The 16,416-nt window shown below is 40.1% G+C and overlaps 1 protein-coding gene across 1 annotated transcript in view; it reads left to right on the top strand.

Moving 5' to 3' along the window:
• RELN (reelin) overlaps positions 1 to 16,416 on the top strand; it is a 345,250-nt gene that overhangs the window by 148,596 nt on the left and 180,238 nt on the right. The window contains exon 8 of the mRNA XM_081331294.1: positions 104 to 155. Coding sequence (XP_081187420.1) covers positions 104 to 155 — 52 coding nt within the window. The remainder of the gene's footprint in view (positions 1 to 103; positions 156 to 16,416) is intronic.

Genomic DNA, 16,416 nt, shown 5'->3' with positions numbered 1-16,416 from the left:
CAAAGATTCCAGTTTTATGTTTCATAAAAGTTTAGTAACTAATGAATTTGGTGGGTCAATTCAACAATTCTTCCCCCTCTCCTTTTTTCCCCTTCTTCTGTAGATTACCAACGAACTTAACACGACAACGGCTTCCGTGCTCCAGTTTTCAATAGGTGAGTTTTTGCGATGGCTTTAATTAAAAGGCAAGAGAAATGCAACTCAAGTTTATTTCAGCGTTTTACGGCATTTTTGCGTTTGTATCTTATCAAGTCGAATTTATGCTGAAGACAGAAATGTGTCTAAGTGTTTACCTTCTTGGGTCATTTTGGATTGTCGCCTCCTTTTAACATTCCTTTTGGCCTAACTTTTTCGTATATGCTTCGTTATACCAGTTTTAAAAAAAGAAGAAGAAGAAAAAGGCTCATAAAAGTGTTGGTATTCAAAGTATTAAACAACAGAGACACTTCATCTGTAATCATGTCACGTTATCCAATCAGTTTTAAATATATTTAAGCCAGTTAGGCAAAAAACAGGAATTCCCATTGCCTACACACTACACAGTTTTTAAACAATAATTTTTACAGGTCAAACAAAAAGGGATGGGTGAAAATTACATGGAGAATTAACAGAATAACAGAGTTGGAAGGGGCCTTGGAGGTCTTCTAGTCCAACCCCCTGCTCAAGCATATCCCATTTCAGGCAAATGGTTGTCCAATCTCTTCTTAAAAACCTCCAATGATGGAGTATCCACAACTTCTGGAGGCAAGACGTTCCACTGGTAAATTGTTCTCACCCTCTGGAAATTTCTCCTTAGTTAGTGAGCTCTATAAATTTGCTTAATATCTACAACTTGCTATTGTAATCTTCACATTTTATAATGAAGATGTTATACCCTCTGATGCTGGATGTCCGGAGTTTTTCTGTCATGCTAGCCATGTAGCTGTGAAACTCACATTTTATCCTCAAATCATATAGACCTGCGGTCCCCAGTTGGGTATGTCTAGTCTAATGAAGACAAGGGGTAACATGATAGCAGTCTTCCAATATCTCGGGGGCTGCCCCAAAGAAGAGGGAGTCAAGCTGTTCTCCAAAGCACCAGAAGGCAGGACAAGAAGCAACGGATGGAAATTCATCAAGCAGAGAAGCAACCTAGAACTAAGGAGAAACTTCCTGACAGTGAGGACAATTAACCAGTGGAACCACCTGCCTCCAGAAACTGTGAATGCTCCAACACTGGAAGTTTTTAAGAAGAGACTGGGCAGCCATTTGACTGAAATGGTATAGGGTTTCCTGCCTGAGCAGGGGGTTGGACTAGATGACCTCCAAGGTCCCTTTCAATTTTTTATTATTATTATTATTATTATTATTATTATTATTATTATTATTATTATTATTATTATTATTATTATTATTATTATTATTATTATGGCACCAGGGATCATTTTCATGGTAGACAATTTTTCCACAGATTTCGGGGGGGGGGGGTGTTAATGGTTTCACACGCAATGTTGATCCCCATGCATGCGCAGATGAAGCTTCGCTTGCGTGGCCCAATTCCTAACAGGCCACATACTGGTACCGGTTTATATTCTGGGGATTGGGAACCCCTGATATAGACAACGAGTTAAAGTCTTCCAGATTTGTGACAGAGTAAGCAATTTTTTTTTAAAGGTAAGAATAGAATAGTATAGAATAGTATAGAATAGTATAGAATAGAATAGAATAGAATTTCAACCATTTCAGACAAATGGTTGTTCAATCTCTTCTTAAACACTTCCAGTGTTGGAGCATCCACAGCTTCTGGAGGCAGGTTGTTCCACTGGTTAATTGTCCTCACTGTCAGGAAGTTTCTCCTTAGTTCTAGGTTGCTTCTCTCCTTGGTTAGTTTCCATCCATGGCTTCATGTCTTACCTTCAGGTACTTTGGAAAAGAGGTGGACCCCCTCTTTGTGGCACCTCTTGAAATATTGGAACACGGCTATCATCAACACAAATAGAAAAAAAACAGTTTTTGAGCAAATGTTTTGATTGTGGGAAATTAACCATTTGACTGTAGAGATAAGTCAAGAATGAAGAAGCGAGGCGGATGCGGAATTCTAGCAATGTACTTGTAAATTAAATTCTTATTTTTAACAACCAAATTATTCCTGCTGAGTGTTTCTCGGTGGGATTGTGATTCTACAGCGGAGAAGTGTATTGGAAATGAACGCGATCAGATTAAGCCCCTACTTTGAATTAAATGTAAGACTGAGGAGGTCCCAGGAATGTATTTTACAGTTGCGTTTTACTTTGATTTCTTTTATTAGCATTTTTAAAATAGGGTCTCAGGTAAATGATAGCCATGGCCTTTTAGCTGAGCCGTTACTTCCATAGTGAATTCTTCTCGCTTATTTCTCTTGTTTCCATAATAACTAGCTGGCAACGGCGATCTAACTGGATTTTTTAATTTTTTATTATTTTTCGTCTTGATGTATATGTGTGTGTATATATATATATATATATATATATATATATATATATATATATATATATATATATATATATATATATATATATATATATATATATATATATATATATATATATATATAAGTAAAGGTAAAGGTTCCCCCGCACATGTGTGCTAGTCGTTTCCGACTCTAGGGGCCGGTGCTCATCTCCGTTTCAAAGCCGAAGAGCCAGCGCTTGTCCGAGGACATCTCCATGGTCATGTGGCTGGCATGACTAGACGCCAAAGGCGCACGGAACGCTGTTACCTTCCCACCGTAGTGGTCCCTATTTTTCTATTTGCATTTTTACGTGCTTTCGAACTGCTAGGTTGGCAGAAGCTGGGACGAGTAACAGGCGCTCACTCTGTTACGCGGCACTCGGGATTCGACCCGCCAAACTGCCGACCTTCTGATCGACAAGCTCAGCGTCCTAACCCACTGAGCCACCGCGTCCCTATATATATATATATATATATATATATATATTTTGCACAGTCAGTACATCTGTACAGTCCTATAAAACGTCTACTCAAGCTGAGCAGCTGCAGAAATAAATTCTATCGAAACCTTTAGCCCTGCACTTAGCTGTACCTACCTGAAGAAAACTGTAAATCTGTTGAATTGTCCAAGAACACAAGTCATGAAAGGATTGTGTTGATTTATAGCCAGGAGCACACTCTACGGCAGACATGTCAAACACAAGGCCCGGGGGCCGGATCTGGCCCGCAAAGTGGTTTCATGTGGCCCGCGAAGCCATCCTGGACACAGTGAGGGAACGGCCCCCACTGCCTTGGCCCTGGCCCAGAGACCCTCCTCCTGCCAGAGACCCTCAGATCTGTCCCACTCTTGTCCCATAGGCACCCTTGATGCAAACGATGTAGAGCTGGCCACGCCCACCCAATAGGCCGTACACAGTCTAGCCACGCCCACCCAGTAGGCCCTGCCCACCCTGGCCACACCCACCCGGCCCCTTGAGGGCAACCGCAATGCTGATGCGGCCCTCAATGAAATTGAGTTTGACACCCCTGCTCTACGGAGTTCTCACAATGCAGTCAAGATAAATGAAAATCAAAAGGAGCCCAAATCTCACAAATTTATTTACTATTGCATCTTTGTCTTGCATTGTTCCATAGATTTCGGAGCAGTAAAGCTATCTTTTCCCAAACCTTATTTTTCGCTTACTATATAATACCGTGAGGTACGCCAGAACTGATTGGAACATGCAACCACAACTGGAACTAGAACTTAGAATTGTTCTAAGGAAGGCGCTTCTTAAGTGAGCGGCGCCCAATTTTATGTCCTTTTTTTGCCACGGTTGTTAAGTGAATCACACGGTCATTAAGCAAATCTGGCTCACGCCCTCCCACCCCTTGACTTTGCTTGTCAGAAGCCGGCAGAGAAAGTCCCAAATGGTGATCATTGGACCTCAGGGTGCTGCAACTGACATAAGTACATGTCTGTTGCCCCGATTTTTGATCACATGACTGTGGAGATGTGATGTTCGTAAGTAAGTAGGCCGGAAGTAACTGCTAATGGTTGCTAAATGAATGGTTGTAAGTTGAGGATTACCTGTACTTGCTGAGCTTTGTGTACAACACACACACAAACACAGAGAGAGAGAGAGAGAGAGAGAGAGAGAGAGAGAGAAATGGAGGATCGGTTTTGATCACGCGGTTGTAGCTGCCATCTTACCTTTTTTGAACACGGCCTGTAAACACCCCTATAGACAGAAATCTATACCGGCCTCCCATGTGATCCTGGTATCCCAAAGGTGCTTTTTTTCAAGAGGCGACTGGACTTTCTTTGTTTATTTCCCCCCTGAAGAGGTTTCGCTTCTCATCCAAGAAGCTTCTTCAGTTCTGAAGAAAACAATTAACAATTAACCAGTGGAACAACCTGCCTCCAGAAGTTGTGGGTGCTCCAATACTGGAAGTTTTTAAGAGATTGGACAGCCGTTTGTCTGAAATGGTATAGGGTTTCCTGCCTGAGCAGGGGGTTGGACTAGATGACCTCCAAGGTCCTTTCCAACTGTTATTCTATTCTATTCTATTCTATTCTATTCTATTCTATTCTATTCTATTCTATTCTATTCTATTCTATTCTATTCTATTCTATTCTATTCTATTCTATTCTACTCACATTGAAAGTCCAGTTGCCTCTTGAAAAAGCACCTTCGGGACAACCATGGCCTGGATGACTGAGAATCTCCATAGCAAGGGTGGACCCCGGGTGAAACTGCTCCTTGGATAGAGATGAGTTTGTTTGTTTAATGCAAAGGGATAAACTCATAGGGTCTAGAACAGGGGTCCCCAACCTGTGGCCCATTAACGGGCTGTGGGAATGGTGGGGTTCAAATATGCAAACAACCGGTTCGCTGCATGGATACCGCTTCCGGAAGTCCGTTTTGAGCCTGGGCAACAAAAAAATTAGCTACCGGTTCTGCCGAAGTAATGTGAACCGGCTGAATCCCACCACTGTATCTATCTATCATCCGTCCGTCCGTCCGTCCGTCCGGTGGTGGGATTCAAATATGTGAACAACTGGTTCTCTGCATGGATGCCGCTTCTGGAAGTCTGTTCTGGGCCCGGGCAACAAAAAAAATAGCTACCAGTTCTGCCGAAGTGGTGCGAACCGGCTGAATCCCACCACTGGGCTGTGGCCTATTCACCACCGGGCCACATGAGTGTCAGGTTGGTGCGCCCTCACAGCTCCACTCACCTCAGTGGCTGACGCCGCCACTCGCAGCCCCACTTGCCCGAGTGTTGGGCACGCGCACCTACCCCTCACCCAAAACCATATCCTCTTTCCCCCTCGCTCCGCGCCAGGCCACCCACCCAGAATTTGGGGGGAACGCTGGTCTAGAAGCACTTGGAGTCAACGTGACTGATCATCGGTTGTTTAGCTCTGTTGCGTGCTCTCTACTCGTCGAAGTGTCTAATACTCTTTATCTTGGGATAGCAATAGGTTGTCGTTTGAAAGCCGTGGGCAACAGCTGAATTCGCCACCGTCCCCCCTTCCTCTGCTCCCACCCCCACGCCGTTCAGCTCTTTCACTGCCAAAATGTCCCCAAATGAATCAAGTAATCTGATTTGGAGAAAACGGATCACGGTAAAGGATTTAACAGTGAGAAAATGGCCCACATTGCCTCTTAAATCTAAAAGCTTCTTAGGGGCTGGCTTTGAGAGGATAACCTGCCTGAAACAATTTTATTAAATGTGTTTTGGGTGCTCTTTCAAAGATGAATATCAACAGACTACGTTGTTGCTGTTGTTCACTGGTATTGGATAGAAGTGGCAATGAGCTATTTCTGTTAATTAATTTGGATGCACTTGCTCTGTATGAAATCATTTAGCTTAAAGGACAAGTAGAGGCAGTTTCTTTTAATATACAGACTTCTGCATGCCCAAATTATGATGGTCCTTCCTTCCTTCCTTCCTTCCTTCCTTCCTTCCTTCCTTCCTTCCTTCCTTCCTTCCTTCCTTCCGAAATCCAGAATGGTGGTTCCACCTTGAGTTAATGTCAGATAAATTCACGCCACCCTTTTTATAGAGGTCAAATATGCCTATAAGAGGAGAACCCTGTTTGCTGCTTTCATAGACCTTACAGCAGCATTTGATATGGTAAATAGAGACGTACTATGGAGTAAATTGACATCTCTTAAAATAGAACCCAGACTCCTGGCTTTGATTAAAGACCTTTACACAAGTACCTGTTTGAGGGTGCGGTATGGGGTTAATGGGGCCCTGACTAACAGGATTCACACAAATAAAGGGATAAGGCATCCTGGCCCCATTATTATTTAATTTATACATCAATGACTTGCCAGGGTTAATGAAGGATACCAGGGTACACATGCCGATGATCCTAAATACTTACTGTAACAGCTTGCTTTATGCTGATGATATAATTTTATTATCATACTCACAAGTACGATTACATAGGCTATTAAGAAGATTCAGCTCTGATTGCCAAGATAACTCCCTAATCATTAGCAAATCTAAATCAAAAATAATGGTGTTTGGAAGAAACCGTCAGAGACATAAGTGGCAATTAGATGGTGAACCAATTGAACAGGTTAACACCTTTGTATATTTGGGCGTAACTTTTTCCAAGACTGGATCTTGGGCCTGCCATCATCAACGGAGTACATTTAGAGCAAAAGCCCGTTTGAATTTACTGCTCAAACTAAAGAACCATAGTTACCCAGGGTCCCTAGCCCCATTAATCAAGGTTTATAAGGCTAAGGTTACAACAATGCTCTTCTATGGAGCAGAAATTTGGGGTCTTTACTCAACCACAGTCCTAGAACAAACACAGTCCCAGCATTTGAGATGTATTTTGGGTGTAGATCCAAGAACATCTGCTGCAGCAGTTAGAGCTGAATTGGGAATTCATACAATTCAGGCATTATTTAAAATTAGAGCTTATAACTACTGGTGCAAAGTTAATGAAATGGAGACTCATAGACTCCCCAAATTATGCCTACTATAGCAAATAAAACTACAATCACAAATCTCCTGGATCACCAAACTAACAAATTTTGTAAGAAGCTGTGGCCTTCCTGTCTCTTGCGTAACAGGAGAACAATCCAAAAAAAGAGTTGCCCAAAGAATTAAGGATATAGAAGCCCAAACTGATATAGCTATCCTTAGTAAGGTGGGTAACTTGAAATGGCTGAGTAAATACAAACGTACTTTTCAAGTGGACAGTTATTTGAAGTTACAACTCCCAAAACATCTTAGGGAGATATTTACGAGAGCGAGATTCGAACAGCTTGATACAATGGTCAGATATGGGAGATTTCATGCTATACCGTACAATGAGCGTCTCTGCATCTGCGGAGTGGCAGAGGTAGAGGACCTGGCTCACATCCTATTTGACTGTTGCCTGTATAAGAGGGTGAGAGACAGGTATCTTGGTCTATATACCAAACGAATGACCCATTGGGATCCCCATATCAAAATAACTTACCTTATGTCCAGCCAGAACTTGAAAATAACATTTAACGTAGCATAGTACTTAAACAAAATGATCCGGTTGAGATCTGCGTACGTGGGACTGATTGGGGTAGATTGCAAGGGCGACTCCGAGATATAATGTTATCATATTTTATCTATATCTTAAATTATTGTACATTATTACTATTTCATTTTAGATTGTATTTTATTACTATTTCATCTTAAATTGTATTTTATTTTAACAATAATTTGATTTTAATAATTTGATTTCTATACCGCCCTTCTCCCGAAGGACTCAGGGCGGTGAGTCCTTTAATTCCATTTTAAATTGTATTTTATCAAATTCCATTTTAAATTGTATTTTATCAAATTCCATTTTAAATTGCCTTTATCAAATTTTAGTAACAATTTGTTGCTGGAACTTTGCACTTTGATATGGCCCAAGGGCTAATCAATAAATACTTATTATTAGAGGTCTCTATGCTCAGAACTGCTATCCTGTGCCATGGGGTTCCTCCTAATTAAGGTATTTAAAAGTTGTGCCTTTGGCAACTTCCCAGCCAAAAATTTTAATTGCACAGTTTAGGATTTAAATAAGTCACCTGAGAGCTCTGAAGCTTAGCTGCCATGAAATATTAGTATGGTTCATTAGCTAAATCATCTTTGCTTCACACTCTATAAAAACAAAGTGCTTCCCTTAGTTCTCGTCCTCACCTTCCCCAACCATGACAAAGGATGGATTAAGGACCGAGCTGAAGATATCAACTAAGGACAGAACAGGTAGACATAAGAGAAGAGGGTAAATGCTCTACCAGTTGGATATGAACTCTATAAATGTAGAGGCATTTTGATTGGTATACCTATTCTATTCTATTCTATTCTATTCTATTCTATTCTATTCTATTCTATTCTATTCTATTCTATTCTATTCTATTCTATTCTATTCCAATCCATATTTCCTATCCTATCCTATCCTATCCTATCCTATCCTATCCTATCCTATCCTATCCTATCCTATCCTATCCTATCCTATCCTATCCTATCCTATCCTAATCCATATTTTCTATTCTATTCTATTCTATTCTATTCTATTCTATTCTATTCTATTCTATTCTATTCTATTCTATTCTATTCTATTCTATTCTATTCTATTCTAATCCATATTTTCTATCCTATCCTATCCTATCCTATCCTATCCTATCCTATCCTATCCTATCCTATCCTATCCTATCCTATCCTATCCTATCCTAATCCATATTTTCTATTCTATTCTATTCTATTCTATTCTATTCTATTCTATTCTATTCTATTCTATTCTATTCTATTCTATTCTATTCTATTCTATTCTATTCTATTCTATTCTATTCTATTCTATTCTAATCCATATTTCCTATCCTGTCCTATCCTATCCTATCCTATCCTATCCTATCCTATCCTATCCTATCCTATCCTATCCTATCCTATCCTATTCCATATTTTCTATTCTATTCTATTCTATTCTATTCTATTCTATTCTATTCTATTCTATTCTATTCTATTCTATTCTATTCTATTCTATTCTATTCTATTCTATTCTATTCTATTCCAATCCATATTTCCTATCCTATCCTATCCTATCCTATCCTATCCTATCCTATCCTATCCTATCCTATCCTATCCTATCCTATCCTATCCTATCCTATCCTAATCCATATTTTCTATTCTATTCTATTCTATTCTATTCTATTCTATTCTATTCTATTCTATTCTATTCTATTCTATTCTATTCTATTCTATTCTATTCTAATCCATATTTTCTATCCTATCCTATCCTATCCTATCCTATCCTATCCTATCCTATCCTATCCTATCCTATCCTATCCTATCCTATCCTATCCTAATCCATATTTTCTATTCTATTCTATTCTATTCTATTCTATTCTATTCTATTCTATTCTATTCTATTCTATTCTATTCTATTCTATTCTATTCTATTCTATTCTATTCTAATCCATATTTCCTATCCTGTCCTATCCTATCCTATCCTATCCTATCCTATCCTATCCTATCCTATCCTATCCTATCCTATCCTATCCTATCCTATCCTATTCCATATTTTCTATTCTATTCTATTCTATTCTATTCTATTCTATTCTATTCTATTCTATTCTATTCTATTCTATTCTATTCTATTCTATTCTATTCTATTCTATTCTATTCTATTCCATATTTTCTATCCTATCCTATCCTATCCTATCCTATCCTATCCTATCCTATCCTATCCTATCCTATCCTATCCTATCCTATCCTATCCTATCCTATCCTAATCCATATTTTCTATTCTATTCTATTCTATTCTATTCTATTCTATTCTATTCTATTCTATTCTATTCTATTCTATTCTATTCTATTCTATTCTATTCTATTCTATTCTATTCTATTCTATTCTATTCTATTCTATTCTATTCTATTCTTTTCTATTCTATTCTATTCCAATCCATATTTTCTATCCTATCCTATTCTAATCCATATTTTCTATTCTATTCTATTCTATTCTATTCTATTCTATTCTATTCTATTCTATTCTATTCTATTCTATTCTATTCTATTCTATTCTATTCTATTCTATTCTATTCTATTCTATTCTATTCATTAAAAACCCATCCCAACTAACTAGTGTAGTCACATAGACCACTATATTAACTGCAGCAGCCTCCTTGTTCATGAAGAGAGGAAAGCCACTGGGGATTTGTGATACATACAATTTCCCCATATAAAAACTCTGTGGCGTGTAACTTGCACAGTTGTGCAAAAGGCTCCTGTTTGTTCAAATTGCGTACCCAGGTCTGTTTCACTTGGAGAGCAGCATAGAAGGCCGCCGTTCTGTGGGTTTAAATCCACCGAATCACTTGCAGCGGCTCTTGGGAGATTTTTGTGAGGTTCACAGCATTACAGAATAGCCCGTAATCACGAAAATAAAATTACGACGACATCCTGCTTATCTGGGTAAAACACCAGCCTCTGTTTGATAGTCTGGATTCCTCCCATACACGTGGCCTAGGCCAAGGCGATTCACCAATGACACTTTAATTAAATATCTCTGCCTGCTGTCTTAAAAGGCATCCATGCACCTGGAAATCGAAGCCTCACCAAGGTTTAGCAAAGTTTGGAAACAATCCATCTGCAATTGGAGGGGGGGAAAAATTCATCCTTTGTTGTTTCCCCTAGTCCTCAAAATGAATGTTTCTTCCAGATAATGTTCCTTTATGTTTGATGCTGTTTATTTATTCATTCATTTATGTTGAAACAGCAAGATTAGCAGGGAAACAGTATTGTGCTAAAGCAGGGGTCTTCAAACTTGGGGCTTTTATGACTTGTGGACTTCAACTCCCAGAATTCCTCAGCCAGGCACACGTGCCTGGCTGAGGAATTCTGGGAGTTGAAGTCCACAAGTCATCAAAGGGCCAGGTTTGAAGACCCCTGCACTAAAGCAATCCAAAGTAGATTAGGAAGATTCTGAAACCCAATACAGTGATACCTCGGTACTCATGGTTCCTGGAGGCCCAGTTGAGTACCAAAATTGATGAATACCAAACAATTTTTCCCCCCTAAGGAATAATTTTGGTGACTCACATAGTAGCCGACATCGACAAGTTCTAGTTTGTGCCCCAGAGGTGCTTTTTTCAAGAGGCAACTGGACTTCCTTTGTTTTTCCTTGAAGACGTTTCGCTTCTCATCCAGGAAGCTCCTTCAATTCTGACTGCTCAGTTCTCAGTCAGAGCCGAAGAAGCTTCTTGGATGAGAAGCGAAACGTCTTCAAGGAAAAACAAAGGAAGTCCAGTTGCCTCTTGAAAAAAAATGCACCTTTGCGGGGCAACCATGACCCTGGATGACTGAGTATCTCCATAGACCTTTAGCTTGTGCATTGAGTATCAAAGAAACGATGAGTGCCGGGACAAAATTTTCGTGTCAAAATGCAAATCGGATGAGTTTCAAAGCAGTTGGCGTAACTTTTCACCAGCAAATGTCTTCAAAATCTAATGATGTGAGTCCTTGTCTCTCAACCAAGTCATTGACTGAGCTGAATATATTGCTGTAAATCACTTTATGCAACCAGGAGAATAAATAACAAAGCTTTTTTTGTTGGTGGTGTTCTAATGTTCATTCACCTACGTTTTCTTTGTTAAAAGAGTGTTTTGACTGATTTTACAAAGGTGGGCTTTCAAAAAGCTTTCGATAGGAGGAACTTTCATCAGAACGTGAGGCTAGGGCTGTCTCCTGGATTAAGCAACGTGGTTTACGAAACCACAGATGATATAATTGCAGGATTTCACAGATATTTCTGGCAAAACTCTAAAATATCATTTCCCCACTGAAGTTACCGTATCCTTGTTCAACAAGACCAGGGTGTGCCAGAATTTACTTGTCTAAACTCCTGAGAATGCATCTATTCTAAGAAATTTAAACAATTGTTTTATAAAATCAGTTCCTTTACAGATAAATGCTGCCAGAAGGAGACAAATGATCAAATTTTAAACAGTTTTACTGTCCAGTACACATCAAGCTACTAAGTTTGGAAAGATGTGCTTAGGGTTTTGATTTCCTGCGTATTTGAAGTGTATACATGACAACAGATGTCATCCAATTAAAGAGTTGTTCGCCAATAAACAAAAAACGGTATATAAAATGTTTTTTTCTTATTTCATTTGTTTTTAATACTAGAAGAAGCTAACAGCTGTGTCAGAAAGAAAACATATAGGTTAGTGGCAGTTGTTAGTCACATTATTTTTAAGCGCTTAATTGGGAATGCAATGTACCCGTGTTGATGCAACATTAATTAATCGCCGTGCTTTTGTTTCGTTAGCTGCACAAAGATGTTAAGGCATATTGCACAAGCTGGCAAGAGGTGGAATATTTTATTTTTAACTTCATTAAAAATTTCTTTTTTAAATAACACGATAAATACGGATGGGAAACAAAGAAAAAAAAAAGGTGTTATGACACTTTCTGGTGTCTTTCCAGAGACTTATTTTTAGATCTAGAAATAATTGCTAGAATTAAGCAAAAGTTATTTCTTTACATCTCTACTATTTTGCAACCAATTCACTGCATAATTTTCTGTTGAACATAACAACAGGCACCTTTAGACTATAAGGCACAATCAACTGGTATTTCAAAAACAAGGACAGTCTTGTATCTTTTTTTTAATATTGCCGTGGAAATTACCGGTATTTGGAGTTACTAAGTGTAGTCTTAGGAGCATTATTTTTATGAAGCCCGTGCTCTGTTTGTCTTAAAAAACAGGAAAGCTTAATTGGGAAATGTTAGACTACAGATTCTGTTGCGTTTGGCAAAATGCTCATATCCTTTCTCTACTAGGTTACACAGAATATTGCAAACCTGGCCTATTTCTCTGCCGCATATATTGCGATAGGGAATCACCCGGCATCGCATTTGTGAGTCCAAATGAAAATTACGCCTGCTGTAATCCAGCAGAGACTTTTTATGGGGTTAGGCAAAAAAGAACAGGTCCTCCAGCACAGACAGAAAACATTCCTGTTTTGGGGTGTTTTTTTTTGAAAGGTTAAATAAACTGTATATCTTTTACAAGGTTTATAGGGCTGCTTTGAAAGGTGTGTCGGCTGTCGCTAATTGCACAGTCCCACCCCAGGGGAAGCTGGGATCTTCCTTTATTGGAAAATTTAAATTCATCAAATATATGTTCACAGTGAAATCAACATCTGGTCTAGCCTCTTGACCTAGAGGACAAAGAGGTCATATTTCTTTTCTGACTACAGTATGTGGAGAGGTTACCTTGATTCTTTCAGAATGCAGAATGTTTTCCCCTGGTAGAATTCTCCTGATTGATAAGCCAACTTCTGAAGGAGACATTTTGTCTGCTTAATAAGGGGGAACATGAGAGGAGTCTTCCAGTATCTCAGGGGCGGCCCCAAAGAAGAGGGAGTCAAGTTGTTCTCCAAAGTGCCTGAAGGCAGGACAAGAAGCAACGGATGGAAACTAACCAAGGAGAGAAGCAACCTAGAACAAAGGAGGAATTTCCTGACAGTGAGAACAATTAATCAGTGGGACAACCTTGCCTCCAGGAGTTGTGGGTGCTCCAACACTGGAGGTTTTTAAGAAGAGGCTGGACAACCATTTGTCTAAAAGGGGATAGGATTTCCTGCTTGAGCAGGGGGATGGACTACGTAGAAGACCTCCAAGGTCCCTTCCAACTTCAACTACTTCTTCTTCTTCTTCTTCTTCTTCTTCTTCTTCTTCTTCTTCTTCTTCTTCTTCTTCTTCTTCTTCTTCTTCTTCTTCTTCTTCTTCTTCTCCTTCTCCTTCTCCTCCTCCTCCTCTCATCATCATCATCATTATCTTGTGAACTCTAAAGCTTCCACTTTCCGTTATCTATTCAAGATGCAACAGTGATTACTATTTGTATGCTATTTATATGTTAGGGTGTAGGTCAGACATGTCAAACACAAGGCCCGGGAGCCAGATCCGGCCCGCAAAGTGGTTTCATGCGGCCCGCGAAGCCATCCTGGAAACAGTGAGGGAACGGCCCCCATTGCCTTGGCCCTGGCCCAGAGACCCTCCTTCCGCCAGAGACCCTCAGATCTGTCCCACTCCTGCCCAGGCCCCCATAGACACCCTTGATGCCAACGATGTAGAGCTGGCCATGCCCACCCAGTAGGCCATACGCACTTTAGCCACGCCCACACAGTAGGCCACACCCACCCAGGCCACACCCACCCGGCCCCATGAGGGCAACTGCAATGCTGATGCGGCCCTCAATGAAATTGAGTTTGACACCCCTGGTGTAGGTGTATACAAATGTTGTATATAGCATGTTTAAACATGGGTTATGTATGTGTACGCTTTGAGAGCCAGCAGCTAAATTTCATTTTTAGTGTGTGCCAATGTGCCCAGAGTAAAAAAAACAAGACAGTAAAGGTTATCATATCTCATTTAATCGGAAGAGGCTGTTGAAGAGGCATCGCTACCTATATTGATGGAAGTCCTGATGGAATCATGAACTGAGCAGGTTGCTGGAAGTGAAAGAATCTGGAACTTGAGTAAAAAGCTTACTGAGAGAGATGGAAATATAATAATAACAATAACAACAATAATAATCTTTATTGATTAGCCCATGGTCCACATCAAGGTCCAGAGTTCCAAACACACATCATACGAAAATGCAGTAAAAACAATTTAGAATGGAATTAGTTAAAATATAAACTTAGGATAAAATAGAAATAAAATGCAATTTAAAATGAAATTGGGATAAAATACATTTTTAAAATGAAATTAGAATCAAATACGGCAATTGGATGGAAGTTTGAAATTCAGTTTATCGGGGGGGGGGGGTGAGGGGAATCAGCCATCTTGACATTAAATCAAACCGGAACAGGAGCTGAGTCGGGAAATCAGTCTTTATAAATACATCTGAAGAACTCCATGGCACGGGTAGGATTCGGCCGTTATAAATTCTTGATCCTTAAAGCCGTTATTCTGACTCTCGGTGGCATGGATGAAAGCATATTCTATCGATGGCTGTTTATTATGGCGATTTCCAGTACTGCTTCAAATTTTCCTCCAACCCTCGTGTGGGACTGGCTTTTAATTTTGATTATTTATTGACTGGGGGCGGGGAAACCCACTCAGTTCATCAACTGAGATTAGAGCATTACAGGCCTGGCTGCTCAAAAATCTCTGGAGGTGATAGGCTGCCCACTGGTGCTCGTTATGGAATAATAGCTTAATTAAAAGGGATTGGCGTGGAAGAAATAACATGTCCGAACACCGTCTTCGGTCCCCCAGGGCAAAGGGTTGAGAGTGCCCACTCAGGCATGGTTTCTGGTTTCAATCTTGCAATCATTACAATATGCAAGGAAGAGACTAAACAATCAGGAACCTGGTTCCCAGCATTCCCGGGCTTATTAGAGGAGAGTCTAGTTTTGGTCCACCAGTTTTGGTCACCATGATGTAAAAAAGATGTTGAGACTCTGGAAAGAGTGCAGAGAAGAGCAACAAAGATGATCAGGGGGCTGGAGGCTAAAACATAAAAAGAACGGTTGGTGGAATTGGGAATGTCTAGTTTAATGAAGAGAAGGACAAGGGGTGACAGGATAGCGGTCTTCCAATCTCTCAGGGGCTGCCCCAAAGAAGAGGGAGTCAAGCTATTCTCCAAAGCACCCGAAGGCAGGACAAGAAGCAACGGATGGAAACTCATCAAGGAGAGAAGCGACCTAGAACTAAGGAGAAATTTCCTGACAGTTAGAACAATTAATCGGTGGAACAACCTGCCTCCAGAAGATGTGAATGTTCCAACACTGGAAGTTTTTAAGAAGAGACTAAACAGCCATTTGTCTGAAATGGTATAGGGTTTCCTGCCTGAGCAGAGGGCGGGGTTGGACTAGATGACCTCCAAGGTCCCTATCAATTCCTCTTCTCTTCTCTTCTCTTCTCTTCTCTTCTCTTCTCTTCTCTTCTCTTCTCTTCTCTTCTCTTCTCTTCTCTTCTCTTCTCTTCTCTTCTCTTCTCTTCTCTTCTCTTCTCTTCCACTCCACTCCACTCCACTCCACTCCACTCTACTCTACTCTACTCTACTCTACTCTACTCTATTCTAGTCTTGCCCTTCCGCAGGTCCGTCTACTTCGGAAGGCACCATAAATACCTGTAAAGGAAGGAAGGCTAGAATAAAATATCTGGATGATAAAGCCAAACTTGTGGTCTTCAGCCTTAAGAGGAGATCAGATTAGGACTTGGTAGCAAAATGTTGGGCGGGCCTTGACCTGCAGCACTATAAATAAGTTGCAAGGGATGTTGTAAACTAAGGTACTCTCTTCTATGCATTTAAAGGTGACTCCTGTCTCTTGCAGAGGCAGATATACCTGACAGGGTAACAGTTATAGTTATAGTTATAGTTTATTTGATTTATATACCGCCCTTCTCCTTGGTGGGACTCAGGGCGGTTCACAGGGCATACATAAGAAACACTATACA

The sequence above is a fragment of the Vipera berus genome, assembly GCF_964194415.1.
Source record: "Vipera berus genome assembly, chromosome: 6".
Taxonomy (NCBI): Eukaryota; Metazoa; Chordata; class Lepidosauria; order Squamata; family Viperidae; genus Vipera; species Vipera berus.
Note: the sequence above shows the minus strand (reverse complement) of the source record. Positions and strands in the feature narration are given on the sequence as shown.